The sequence below is a fragment of the Carassius gibelio genome, chromosome B21, assembly GCF_023724105.1.
Source record: "Carassius gibelio isolate Cgi1373 ecotype wild population from Czech Republic chromosome B21, carGib1.2-hapl.c, whole genome shotgun sequence".
NCBI lineage: Eukaryota > Metazoa > Chordata > Actinopteri > Cypriniformes > Cyprinidae > Carassius > Carassius gibelio.
Window position 1 is genome coordinate 5,864,575 of NC_068416.1, and position 13,884 is coordinate 5,878,458.

Consider the following 13,884-nt stretch of genomic DNA (forward strand, 5'->3'; position numbering starts at 1 on the left):
AGAAGAGGAGCAAAAACAAAAAAAACGCAAAACAACACACAAGTCCAGGAAGGACATAACGTTCAGTCACCAGGGCCGAACCGACAGGGCAGGAATCCAGAGGGGAGCAAGGTGGAATTGGAGCCCTGCGGTCGAGACAGAAGCCCACCAGGGCGGCACAGAAGACCACCACATCCATGCGGTCGAGACAAGGAGAGACTCTGGTAGTTCAGCAGAGACGTTAAAGAGGCTCTGGTCAGAGCCGTGGAGAGGCTCTGGTAGTTCTGCAGAGTTTAGACTGGATTCAGGAAGATCAATGATGACTTGACTCTGCTCATGAAGATCATTGGTGACCTGACTCTGCTCATTAAGATCATTGGTGACTTGACTTGACTCTGGAGTGTCAACGGTGACTAGCCCTGACTCTGGAAGGTCAACGGTGTCTACCCCTGACTCCAGGAGGTCAACAGTGACTTGACTCGACTCTGGAGGGTCAACGGGAACCTGACTCGACTCTGGAGGGTCAAAGAGAATCTGATTCGACTCTGGAGGGTCCACGGGAACCTGACTCGACTCTGGAGGGTCCACGGGAACCTGACTCGACTCTGGAGGGTCCACGGGAACCTGACTCGACTCTGGAGGGTCCACGGGAACCTGACTCAACTCTGGAAGGTCAACGGTGACTAGCCCTGACTCCGGAAGGTCAACGGTGTCTACCCCTGACTCCAGGAGGTCAACAGTGACTTGACTCGACTCTGGGAGGTCAACAGGAACCTGACTCGACTCTGGAGGGTCCACGGGAACCTGACTCGACTCTGGAGGGTCCACGGGAACCTGACTCAACTCTGGAAGGTCAACGGGAACCTGACTCGACTCTGCATAGCTAATGTTACAGCCACATTCTACGTGTAACAAGCTAGGTAACCATAAACAGTAAAGCAACACACTTACATATCATTAGTTGACTTGTCCGAGGTGTGTAACGTTATTTGAGCCAAAGAGAGTTGGTACTGACCCAAGTTTTATTTCTAGAGAAAATAAAATGAATCTACTGATTCTTCTGGGGCTTGGATGAAGGAACTAAAAAAAGGCTGCGATGTTCATTTCTACATCCAATTATTGAGCAATTATTATGCTTTGCCCGCTCAAAAGCCATGATATCTCTCGTCTTGTGGAAAAAATAACATTTTATTATTATGTGACAGTTTGTAGATGCCCAAGCTGCCGACGCCTCAGGTACGTTTTCTTCTGTCCTCTGTGACAGTTAAAGAGAGTTGCCCGCTCCAATATGGCGGCGATGTTGACGTGCGGTCGAGCGGCCAACGAGGCATCTGGGAATTTATATGTCTATGGTTACAACAGCCAGAGAACAAACTAAAACAGAGGTCAAGGGTCATGAACTTAAATAAAGCAAACACTGATATCTAACAATGGTAACTTCAAATAAAACAATAACTCAACAACATCTTCTGTAGGTATCTGACAGAAATAAAGTCAGTCTGGTTATTAATAAGTGGAGCTGGTGATGCTGTTTGAGGGGTTGTTTAATCAGATCTTGAGAGATTTCATGTCTTTTATTCGAGTTGATTTCATCTTCGTCTGTGTCTGAAGTCAGTTGTAGTAGTTCTTGTGTTTCTCTTTTCTTCAATGAATCTGTTTGTTAACAGCAGCTGTTCCTTAATCACTTAAAGGGGGGTTGAAATGCTATTTCATGCATACTGAGTTTTTTACACTGTTAAAGAGTTGGATTCCCATGCTAAACATGGACAAAGTTTCAAAAATTAAGTTGTACATTTGAAGGAGTATTTCTGTTCCAAAAATACTACTTCCGGTTTGTCACAAGTTTCGGAAAAAATTTTTCGAGTATGGCTCTGTGTGACGTTAGATGGAGCGGAATTTCCTTATATGGGTCCTGAGGCACTTCTGCCGGAAGAGCGCGCGCTCCCGTATAGCAGAGCACTGAGAGCACAACAGACTTCACTGATCAGAGCGAGAGCGTCGCCAAATGTCACAAAAGAAGTGTGTTTTTGGTTGCCAGGGCAAGACAACCCTGCACAGATTACCAAAGAAAAAACGGCATTAAGGGACCAGTGGATGGAGTTTATTTTTACAGAGCATCAACGGAGTTGTGCAAGTGTTTGTGTTTGTTCCCTGCATTTCGAAGATGCATGTTTTACAAACAAGGCCCAGTATGACGACGGATTTGCACATCGTTTATTTCTTAAGGATGATGCAATCCCAACGAAAAAGGGTCACGATTGTGTGTTGGAACCGCAGGCGGTGAGTAAAACTGCTTAAAATATCTCTGCCTCCTTGTTAGTGCGTCCCCTCCCCTCCCAGAGACCCGGGTTTGAGCCCCGCTCGGAGTGAGTCTTTGCTGCTGCTGCTCTCGTTCAGTTTCAGCCTCTGGATCTGATTCTGGATCATAAATAAACGGCTGAATCTGACTGTTAGCCATGGTTTGTTTTGGATGATGGTTTTTTCCTCAAGGTAAAGTCACAGCTTCCAAACGCTCTCAACGCAAAAGCCTACTGGTGCTCGTGATTCTTTAGCTCCGCCCACACGTCACGCCTCCAGGCGGTCGTGTTTTTCCGGGGAAAATCGGTACAGACTATCTTTCTCCTATGAATATAATAAAACTAAAGACTTTTTGGAGTTATGAAGGATGCAGTACTACTCTATAGGTACTAAAAATTAACAGGATATTTAGTGAAAACGAGCATTTCACCCCCCCTTTAATTACTGAAATGTATAGCCTCTTTTTCTGAACTCAACTGAATTAGGTTCAGAGTACTCACAACTGTTGGGTTTAAAACTGAAATGGTTTAAGGCAATGGTTTGAGTTACGTGACTTGGCGCATATGTCAACAGATTTTAGGACGAGAGAAGAAACTATAACGAGGTGCTTAATTTGTCTTCTGGAGATCTGCACAGAGGAATAAAACCATCACTTTTGTTAATCAAGAGGTTAGAAGCTTTATTTATATCAGTCAGAGAACAGAAATAAGATTAAAAGTGTTTTTTAAATAAACAGTTATTGATCATGATTAATATATATATATTACCAACACAAACATAAACAGAAGTTGAGAAAACCTCAGAAACACATGCTCACTCAGCAGGACTCTCTCTCTCTCACACACACACACACACACACACACACACACACACACACACACACTTACTGTCTATATGAGAATTTATTACACATTTATTCTGACATTATTTCAGTGACAGAAGTTCATCTGCAGTATTATTGTGATGAAGAGACTATAACATCTCACTGTTAATGATTCATCACAAAGCTCAAAGCATTATGGGTAGAATATCTCGTCAGTCTCTTCTGATTCATCAACACAGTTTCACTGATGATTGAGACCAGGCAGTAAACCCAGGATAGAGCGGCTGAGTGAATGTGGTCTGGACTGTGTGGATGAGGCTCATTGTGTCAGAGACGCTGTAGAAGGACAGAGTTCCTGCACTGTGATCCACAAACACTCCTATTCTCCTGACATCATCATAATCATCAACACTATACATTCCTGTTCTCCTGCTGGTGGACTCTACAGGGAGAACAGTCTTTATGTTATTGTGTATGAATGAGTAACTGAACTGAGAGCATTCCAAACTCCAGGACTGATCATTATATCCAAACAAACACTCTTTACCTCGTCCCTTCCTGCGGATGCTCTTATATGACACTGATATATGCACAAAAAGTCCTCTCCACTCAATCTCCCAGTAACAGCGTCCACACACACTCTCTCTACACAACACCTGACACACATCAAATCTGTCTGGGTGATCAGGATACGACTGATCTGTGTTAGTGTATGTAATCACTCTTTTGTTCTCAGACAGAAGGAGGTTTTTATTCACTGTATTCAGATCCAGAGTGAGCTGATGGGCATCTGATGGAGATAAAACACATCAGAATCAGGAATTATGAATCTGTTTGATCTTTTCATTTGCATCATCAATTATAAACCTCTTCTTTCTCCTCCTACAGGAAGAACACACTTCAGTTTTTCTGCTGGTTTTCTTACTGACTTACATTGTAGGAAGTCGTCCCTGGTCCAGAGATCAATGCTGGTGAATGTGTCTGTGGAAATCACCAGACATGAACAGTGTGATTCTCATGATCCTGTATCCATTCCTAAGACATTTCTAATATGATGTTCTCCATGATATGAGATGATGATGGACTGGTTTCTGAGAGCAGATGAATCTCCAGGACTTTACCTCTGTCTGAGATCTTCTTGAGCTTCTCTTTGCAGAAATCCTCCAGTTTGTCTCTCAGCTGATGGACAGATTCTCTCAGAGCATCAGAAGAGAAGAGAGAACTGAAGAGATCATCATTTACATCTGTAGATTCAGGAGGTGCTGAGAGAGACTGGAAACTCTACAGAAAACAGAAATCAAACTCATCAGCTCCACACTTCACTCAACAACATCAGATTTGATCTTTATTAACTTTCTTCAGTCCAGCACTTTCACAGCATCAGCTTCATTCTCCTCACATTCATTACATCACATTAGAGCTACAGATTCTAGTATTCACCACATACACTGTTTGTGAACTTTATTATTCTTACTTTCTAACAGCTCGAGCACATCAATGGAATCTCATTGTAGAGTTAAGTAGATTTGTTCAGTAAAAGCAGCTCAAAGATATGATTAGATTAATGCACAGCTTCTTAAGAACTAAATCATTCATTCAGTATTACTACATCAGCAACTAATCAAGAGTCTGTCTCATTAATAGATTAAGTAATATATCAATTGATTTTAATTAAAAGTGTCAACCTGTATTAAACCCTCAATAACATATAGTATTGACTAATTTAATGTGTTAATTATCACAACGGGTCAAAGCTATGCATTGCAGCTTACAGTTATCTGCTTTAATTAATCATTAGCTAATGATACAGAATGTAAATATATCATGATGTGATTATGTGTTGAGGCAGATTTATTAACTCATTGTTAAGTATATGTCTCTATGGTTAGGGGTTTGCTATCCTCTCCAGAGTCTGAGGTCTATGGGAGAGTTTGGACAGTTACACAGTGAATGTAATGTCAGAGAAGCAGCGAGACGTCACTTATACAAGTGATTTAAAGAGAAAGAACTGTTCTGACATGAGACCCATGTCAGGGTCTTGGTAAGGGAGGAACTCAAGTGCAGACAGGGAATCACAAAACAAGGGGTTTATTCACAAAAAGGGGAAAACAAAACCCACGAGGGGGAAAACAGGACTAGGGCAGATACAGCAAATACTAAATAGACTGACTAGACGAGATAAACAAAGACTCAAGACAGGAGAACACTAACTATAAACAAACACTCACGGTATACAAAGACAAACCACAATCACAGGTGAGGAACACAATGAACCGACGCAAGACAGAGCACACTAGGAAAGCTAAATAGGGGAACAATTAAGACACGACAGGTGGCACAGATAGCAATCACGACACGACTAGGTTAACAAGGGGGGCGGGGCAAGGGAACGAGACAACACAAGCACATGGCCCAAAGGCAAGGCCATGTGCTTGTACACAAAACACGGGTCTGTCATGATCCTGCCTCAAGACTAGGAAAAATCAAGGACACGAGGGCAGAATCATGACAGAACCCCTCCCTTAAGGAGCGGCTTCCAGACGCTCCTCAAGGGAACATCAAACACGGGACAAGACTGACATGACCGACTGGGACACAGACACAAACCAACAAGACATGACAAATAACAACAAAGGCAAACATGAGTATACAACGGCAGGGTTAGGGTGACAAATCAAAAAAAACAAACAGGGAAGGGGAGGGGGCGGGACCACAAAGTTCATGGGGGACGGACCAGGGCGGGTGGGTGGGGTAGGAATCTTAGGAGGATAGGACGAAGGCTGACGACGGGGGGTACGGGCAGGTCTGGGTGGTGAGGGGCGGGGAGGGGTCTCGGGACAACTGACAGGGGACATGACAGGAGCAGACAAGGGACGCGGGGCAACACTTACGGGACGCGGGGAGACGACAGCTGGACACGGGGGGACAACATCTACTGGACACGGGGCAACATCTACTGGACACGGGGAGACGACATCTACGGGACACGGGGAGACAACGGCAGGACACTCGGGATTTCTGAGGACAGGGTCTGGGGACAAGACAGGACTGACGGGGACTTCTAGGATCCGGACAAGACTAGACAAATAATCAGAAAAGGCTTTAGCAGCTAGGATAATTGGCATCTCCTTACGAGATGAGACAGACTGTACTAGAGTTTCTGCTGCAGAGTCGGCCGCGGCTCTCTCCTCCGCTCTCACGACTGCAGACTTGAATACAGCTCTCCTTGCCGGCTCGGGCACGCCAGCGCTCACCGCTGCTGGCTCGGGCACGCCAACGCTCTCCGCTGCTGGCTCGGGCACGCCAGCGCTCTCCGCTGCTGGCTCGGGCACGCCAGCGCTCTCCGCTGCTGGCTCGGGCACGCCAGCGCTCTCCGCTGCTGGCTCGGGCACGCTCACCACTGCAGGAGGAGACAAAGTCGCAGGACCGGAAGACCCCTTCCTCCTCCTCTTGCTCCTTGGCCGTGGTGCAGAGGTCTCCGCTGGGTCAGAGACGGGTTGGGGGAGTTCGGTCTCTGGCAGGGCTGACTCCGACGCCGACGATTCCGAGGCAGACTCCCACGAAAACCGTCTCCCTCGCTTCCCGGGGAGACCGACGGGTGTGGGAGGCACCTCAGGGCTCAGTGAGGGATGTGCCTGATCCCCCAGAGCGGCCACGGCCAGGATACGACCCTCCGGAATCGTTGGCAGCTGGGTAGGTGGAGGGGACCTCTGTGGCTCCTCCTCTCGACCGCTTGCTCCGGAACGACCTCCCCTGGTCCCCCGGAACACCACTAGGCGAGAGCCCTCAAAACCATCTCGCTTGCTGGCTGATGACATCCAGCATTGCCTCCTGTCTGCTGAGTTCCATCTTGGTCGGTTCATTCTGTCAGGGTCTTGGTAAGGGAGGAACTCAAGTGCAGACAGGGAATCACAAAACAAGGGGTTTATTCACAAAAAGGGGAAAACAAAACCCACGAGGGGGAAAACAGGACTAGGGCAGATACAGCAAATACTAAATAGACTGACTAGACGAGATAAACAAAGACTCAAGACAGGAGAACACTAACTATAAACAAACACTCACGGTATACAAAGACTTCTTCAGGGATGACAATACGTGGAACAGTTTGAGGAAACAATCACATCAGAGGTACAGGTACAAACCACAATCACAGGTGAGGAACACAATGAACCGACGCAAGACAGAGCACACTAGGAAAGCTAAATAGGGGAACAATTAAGACACGACAGGTGGCACAGATAGCAATCACGACACGACTAGGTTAACAAGGGGGGCGGGGCAAGGGAACGAGACAACACAAGCACATGGCCCAAAGGCAAGGCCAAAACACGGGTCTGTCATGATCCTGCCTCAAGACTAGGAAAAATCAAGGACACGAGGGCAGAATCATGACAACCCATTAGAGCAAGATTTCCAGAGCTGAAAGCCATTCATCTCTTTCAGAAGAAGATGATCAGGTGAGAGTCTGACTGATGATTATATAATAAGACACTCACGAACTGTTTCTCTGTGAGTCTCTGTCACAGCAGGATCTGCTCAAGTCCACTCTGATCCTGTTCTTCTAGATGTGTGTTACCTGCAGGAACTGGATGTGATCCTGTGTGTGTGAAAGCTGCTCCAGCTCAGTGTCTCTCCTCCTCAGATCATTGATCTCCTGCTCCAGTCGCTCCAGTCGTTCTTCAGCTCGACTCACTGCAGTCTTTTCCTGATCTCTGATCAGTCGTATCAGCTCAGAGCGGCTTCTCTCAATGGAGCGGATGAGCTCAGTAAAGATCCTCTCAGTGTCCTCCACTGCTGTCTGTGCAGAGCGCTGTTAGGACACACAGTGATTCAGCTTCAGTGAGTCTGAACTGAGACGGAGACAAACTTCTCTTCTTCTCCAGACTCACCTTATGAGACTCCACAGTCTCTCTCAGCTGCTGGAGATCTTTCTCTCTCTGCTGGATTCTCTGCTGGAGCGTCTTCTGAGTCTCCTTCAGCTGCTTCTGCAGGACAAACAGATGATAGTCAATCTCACAGAAAACTACTGGCTCTAAATAATCATGTGAACAAATCAATCCAGTAAAAGAGGAGCTGATAACTAATGACTGTAGGTTCAAACTCCAGAAGTTATGATTGATCATTTACCAGCATCAGACAGGAATTAAGACCTGTTTCAAACTACAAGTGTAAGTATAAAAGTGAAACAGACACAGAGCTGTGTTCTGTGTACTAAAGCTGAGGAAAATAAATCTGAAACAAAGTGAAGCTATAAATGACTGAAATCATCTGTATTCAGTCAGATTTACTGAACAGAAGGTTGTCTGTTACTGCATTTGTATTGTATTTTGACCGATGAAAGTCTATATGTTGTCAAAGAACAGTTGAATAGTTCCCTCCTGTCATAACGCTCTGTTGTTAGTGTCACAGTGTCTGGGTTGTGTTCCCTGGGTTTCCACTAGGTGTCCTCCTGTGTCACAGAGTCCTTGTCTTATGTGTGATACTTTCCTGAGTCTGCTCTTGCCATGTGTTCTTGTTTTGTTTTGCTATGTTTATTGGATATCCTGGTTTTGACCCTGCCTGGACTGTTTACCCCTTTTGGATTGCCACTCAATAAACCTCGTACCTGAATTTGGATCTCTCCTGTGTTTCTTGTATCACCGAACGTGACAGAAGGACTCCGTCAACCTTGAGATCCAGCAGTATGTCGATTAACGCTTCTTCCCCAGCCACCGAGCGGGAGAGAAGCAATCGGTTTGAGGGAACCCACCTGGTCGTGTTTCGCGGGACCAGGGGAGGTCGCTGAGGAGGAGGTGGGTGAGAGGAAGCTCAGCATCGCTCTCCACCATGGCCCCCCTTCGACTCGGGGCTCATGTGGAAGGGACCAGAGCCACCGTCTCACCATGGCAGAAGGAGAAAGCCAGCGCCACTGCCCATGATGGCCGCAGGTCCAGCGCCACAGCATCAGATGGCCGCCAACCCAGCGCCCCTGTGGTGCATGGCCACTAACCCCCGCACCATGAGGCAAGATGGAAGCCAGCCTCAAACCACAGTGCAAGGTGGCTGCCAGCTCAGCACCAACGCCCAAGATGGCCCTTGACACCTTTCTCGATTACTTCGAAATGCTGTCAAAGATCCTAGAGATTCCCAAGACAGTTCACGTCATGGCTGCTGAGCCAACGCCTCAGCAATAGATGGCCCCCAGCCCAGTGCCACAGCACAAGATGGCCGCCAGCTCAGAGCCACAGCACAAGATGGCCGCCAGCTCAGAGCCACAGCACAAGATGGCCGCCAGCCCAGCGCCACAGCACAGGATGGCCGACTCAACGCCTGAGTCTCCAGACAAGGTGCCACCGACTCGCCATCATAGAGGGCGGAGGAGGAGGAGACAGGCGTCTACCGTTCCTCAAAGGCCGGAGAACGTTCCCGAGCGGGCCGCTGCTGTCCAGGAGGACGTTCCCGAGCGGGCCACTGCCGTCCAGGAGGACATTCCCGAGCAGGCCGCTGCCGTCCCCGAGGCAGTGCCCGATGCTGTTCTGGAGGCCGAGGCGGTGCCCGATGCTGTTCCGGAGGCCGAGGCGGTGCCCGATGCTGTTCTGGAGGCCGAAGCGGTGCCCGAGGCCGTTCCCGATGCAGTGCCCGATGCCGCTCCCGATGCTGTTCCGGAGGCCGAGGCGGTGCCCGATGCTGTTCTGGAGGCCGATGTGGTGCCCGATGCCGAGGCAGTGCCCATTGCTGTTCTGGAGGCCGAGGAGGTGCCCGATACTGTTCCGGAGGCCAAGGCGGTGCACGAGGCCGTGCCCGATGCAGTGCCCGATGCCGTAACCGAAGTGGTGCCCGAGGCCACTCCCGATGCCATGACCGAGGCGGTGCCCGAGACCGTTCCAGAGGCAGTGCCCGAATACGAGGCGTCTCACATCTCCACAGGCAGTCCAGAGTCAAGTCAGGTTCCAGTTGACCCTCCAGAGTCGAGTCAGGTTCCAGTTGACCCTGCAGAGTAGAGTCAGGTTCCAGTGAACTCTCCAGAGTCGAGTCAGGTTCCAGTTGACCCTCCAGAGTCGAGTAAGGTTCCAGTTGACCCTCCAGAGTCGAGTCAGGTTCCAGTTGACCCTCCAGAGTCGAGTCAGGTTCCAGTTGACCCTCCAGAGTCGAGTCAGGTTCCAGTGAACTCTCCAGAGTCGAGTCAGGTTCCAGTTGACCCTCCAGAGTCGAGTCAGGTTCCAGTTGACCCTCCAGAGTCGAGTCAGGTTCCAGTTGACCCTCCAGAGTCGAGTCAGGTTCCAGTGAACTCTCCAGAGTCGAGTCAGGTTCCAGTGAACACTCCAGAGTGGAGTCAGGTTCCAGTGAACTCTCCAGAGTCGATTCAGGTTCCAGTGAACTCTCCAGAGTCGGGTCAGGTCCCAGTGAACTCTCCAGAGTTGAGTCAGGTGTTCGTGGACCCTTCAGAGTCAGAGCTAGTCACAGATGACCTTCCAGAATCAGGGCTAGTCACCGATGACCTTCCAGAGTCAGGGCTAGTCACCGATGACCTTCCAGAGTCAGGGATAGCCACCGCTGACCCTCCAGAGTCAGGGCTAGTCACCACTGACCTTCCAGAGTCAGGGCTAGGTACCATGGAATTTCCAGAGATAAGGCTGGTCACCGTTGACCTTTCAGAGTCAAGTCAAGTCACTGGTGATCGTCAAGGACTGTGTCAAGTCACCAATGATCTTCGCGAACAGAGTCAGGCCAGCACCGATCTCCTGGAGTCCAGTAAAAACACCAGAGGATTACCAGAGCTTCGTCGTTCCGCTGGTCCAGCCGCACGGAGGTCTGATCCGGCCTGCAGTGCTTCCACCTTGACCACATGGCAGTGCTGGTCTTCTGCTCCGCCCTGGGGGACTCCGGCCTCAACCACAGGGGTGTGGTGGTCTTCTGCTCCGCCCTGGGGGACTCCAACATTGACCACAGGGACGTGGATGTCATCTGCTCCGCCCTGGAGGACTCCGACGTCGACCACAAAGATGTGGTGGTCTTCCGCTCCGCCCTGGGGGACTCTGGCATCGTCCACGAGGACGTGGTGGTCTTCTGCTCTGGTCTTCTGTTTTGTGTGTTCACACCTGTCCCTGTTCCCCTCTGTTAGTCTGGCCCTCCGTCCCTCCCCCTGAACCTCCTCCGGTCCTCCTCCCTCCTGGTCTCTGTTTTGTCTATCGTGGAGCGTCTGGGAGCCACTCCGTAGAGGGGGGGTTCTGTCACAGTGTCTGGGTTGTGTTCCCTGGGTTTCCACAAGGTGTCCTCCGTTCCCACGGTGTCTGTCACCTGTCTGAGTCTGTGTCACGGAGTCCTTGTCTTGTGTGTGATACTTTCCTGAGTCTGCTCTTGTTTTGTTTTGTTATGTTTATTGGATATCCTGGTTTTGACCCTGCCTGGACTGTTTACCCTTTTTGGATTGCCCCTCAATAAACCTTGTACCTGCATTTGGATCTCTCCTGTGTTTCTTGTATCACCGAACGTGACAGTTAGTACACATGAACACGATGACGAAGGTTGCGTATGGAAAAAATTTTTGATTGACAAATAGACTATGTTATTATAGAATTTATATATTAAAAAAAGTTTTTTTTTTTTGGCTAGTTAAATGATTTGTAAGGCTACCAAAATCTGAAGAGTACCAGGGATTTTTTAATTTTGCGAGCCCTGCAGACCTAAACTAAATGATGAAAACAAACCGCTAACCCTGACAATGAAAATGGTGCAGAATGAAAACAAAGTACAAACTCTGTGAATATGTGACAACCATTAAGTTGATAAATCAAAGTCTATTTTATGAAAGATTGTGCTGATAAAGGTACACACTGTATTTTCAGCAAACTCTTCTTGCAGCTGCTGTTCATTTCTGCTGTCGTGTGACGTTTGAATACTGTCAGCTGTTAATATGGTGCTGATATAAACACATATGAAATGAGTTTCAGCAATATTTTATCAGTGTCTAGTGTTAAATACCTGTTTCTCTGTCCTCTGATCTGCAGCTGATACAGTGTCATGGTTTTTATGTTCATCCATCATACACAGCAAACATATACACTTCTGATCAGTGCGACAGAAAACCTCAAGGATCTTCTCATGTTTCTGGCAGATCATCTCTTGCAGTCGTCCAGTAGCTTCAGTCAGATTGTGTCTCTTTCCTTTAAACCAACTCTCATGTTGTTCGAGGTGATTCTGACAGTAAGAGTTCAGACACACCAGACAGGACTTGACGGCTCTGTATTTTCTTCCAGTACAGACGTCACACTGCACATCTCCAGCTCCAGCGTCACAGTCAGCAGAGAGTCTGGTCTCCTTCAGTTTCTCCACCACTTCAGCCAGCATGGTGTTTCTAGATAAAGCAGGTCTTGGACTGAAGGTCTGTCTGCACTGAGGACAGCTGTAGACTCTCTTCTGATCCTCCTGATCCCAGCAGTCTGTAATACAGATCTTACAGTAACTGTGTCCACAGGGAATGGCCACTGGATCCTTCAGCAGATCCAGACACACCGGACACAAGAACTCATCCTGAGAAACTCTGGCTTCTGCCATTTTACTGCATTAATACAGAGACACAAACACACAACAGCTGAACTACATTTCAGTTTCTATTTCCCTGAACTCATGTGATTCTGTTTCCTGCTTCTGTGTTTGAGTGACGTGTGTAAAACAGGTGTGTCTGTGAGTCTGTAAAACAGCTTCCTCTTTCCTGCTCCTGCTGAGTTTAGTTTCAACACATCTGGCTGTTATTAAAGTACAACAGATTACAAAAAATTGGGACACTGTACAAATTGTGAATAAAAACTGAATGCAATGATGTGAAGTTTCAAATTTCAATATTTTATTCGGAATACAACATAGATGACATATCAAATGTTTAAACTGAGAAAATGTAACATTTTAAGGGAAAAATAAGTTGATTTTAAATTTCATGGGATCTCAAAAAAGTTGGGACATGGCCATGTTTACCACTGTGTGGCATCCCCTCTTCTTTTTATAACAGTCTGCAAACATCAGGGGACTGAGGAGATAAGTTGCTCAAGTTTAGGAATAGGAATGTTGCCCCATTCTTGTCTAATACAGGCTTCTAGTTGCTCAACTGTCTTAGGTCTTCTTTGTCGTATCCTCCTCTTTATGATGCACCAAATGTTTTCTATGGGTGAAAGATCTGGACTGCAGGCTGATCATTTCAGTACCCGGATCCTTCTTCTACACAGCCATGATGTTGTAATTGATGCAGTATGTGGTCTGGCATTGTCATGTTGGGAAATGCAAGGTCTTCACTGAAAGAGACGACATCTGGACGGGAGCATATGTTGTTCTAGAACTTGGATCTTCCTTTCAGCATTGATGGTGTCTTTCCAGATGTGTAAGCTGCCCATGCCATACACACTCATGCAACCCCATACCATCAGAGATGCAGGCTTCTGAACTGAGCGCTGATAACAACTTGGGTTGTCATTGTCCTCTTTAGTCCAGATGACATGTCATCCCAGTTTTCCAAAAAGAACTTGAACTTCAGACAAGTTCAGACAATCTTTAGGGGAAGTTGTGGCCTAATGGTTAGAGAGTCGGACTCCCAATCGAAAGGTTGTGAGTTCGAGTCCCGGGCTGGCAGGAATTGTAGGTGGGGGGAGTGCATGTACAGTTCTCACTCCAACGTCAATACCATGACTTAGGTGCCCTTGAGCAAGGCACTCAACCCCCAACTGCTCCCCGGGCGCCGCAGCATAAGCTCTGTGTGTGTGCGTGCGTGCGTGTGTGCGTGTGTGTGCGTGCGCACACACACTTTGGATGGG

At 47.9% G+C, this 13,884-nt stretch overlaps 1 protein-coding gene and 1 long non-coding RNA gene across 3 annotated transcripts; both read right to left on the reverse strand.

Annotated features, from left to right (window-relative positions):
* Window positions 1–2,933: 2,933 nt before the first annotated feature.
* On the reverse strand, window positions 2,934–12,720 carry LOC127986551 (tripartite motif-containing protein 16-like). 2 transcript variants are annotated; one of them, XM_052588826.1, is made up of 7 exons: window positions 12,065–12,720; window positions 7,993–8,088; window positions 7,680–7,913; window positions 4,222–4,381; window positions 4,034–4,081; window positions 3,648–3,890; window positions 2,934–3,542 (listed from the first exon to the last, which is right to left on the reverse strand). In XM_052588826.1, exons 1-7 carry the CDS (start codon window positions 12,635–12,637, stop codon window positions 3,331–3,333), a joined length of 1,566 nt encoding a protein of 521 aa, XP_052444786.1. In that variant the 5' UTR covers window positions 12,638–12,720; the 3' UTR covers window positions 2,934–3,330. The 2 variants fall into 2 exon arrangements, with proteins under 2 accessions (XP_052444786.1, XP_052444785.1); XM_052588825.1 differs by having other exon boundaries at window positions 2,937–3,890; window positions 12,065–12,719.
* LOC127986553 (uncharacterized) lies at window positions 9,971–11,376 on the reverse strand. The gene is made up of 3 exons (XR_008160894.1): window positions 10,732–11,376; window positions 10,612–10,671; window positions 9,971–10,551 (listed from the first exon to the last, which is right to left on the reverse strand). It is a non-coding gene; the product is annotated as an uncharacterized LOC127986553 (long non-coding RNA).
* Window positions 12,721–13,884: the final 1,164 nt, after the last annotated feature.

What these genes read in the sequence shown, in the direction of transcription:
- LOC127986551 (XM_052588825.1), bottom strand. Translation starts at nt 12,637, where the DNA reads ATGGCAGAAGCCAGAGTTTCTCAGGATGAGTTCTTGTGTCCGGTGTGT. An exon ending in AGACTGTGGAGTCTCATAAG is followed by an intron (nt 7,914 to 7,992) that starts GTGAGTCTGGAG and finishes GTGTCCTAACAG; the next exon opens with CGCTCTGCACAGACAGCAGT. An exon ending in CAGGGACGACTTCCTACAAT is followed by an intron (nt 3,891 to 4,033) that starts GTAAGTCAGTAA and finishes TATCTCCATCAG; the next exon opens with ATGCCCATCAGCTCACTCTG.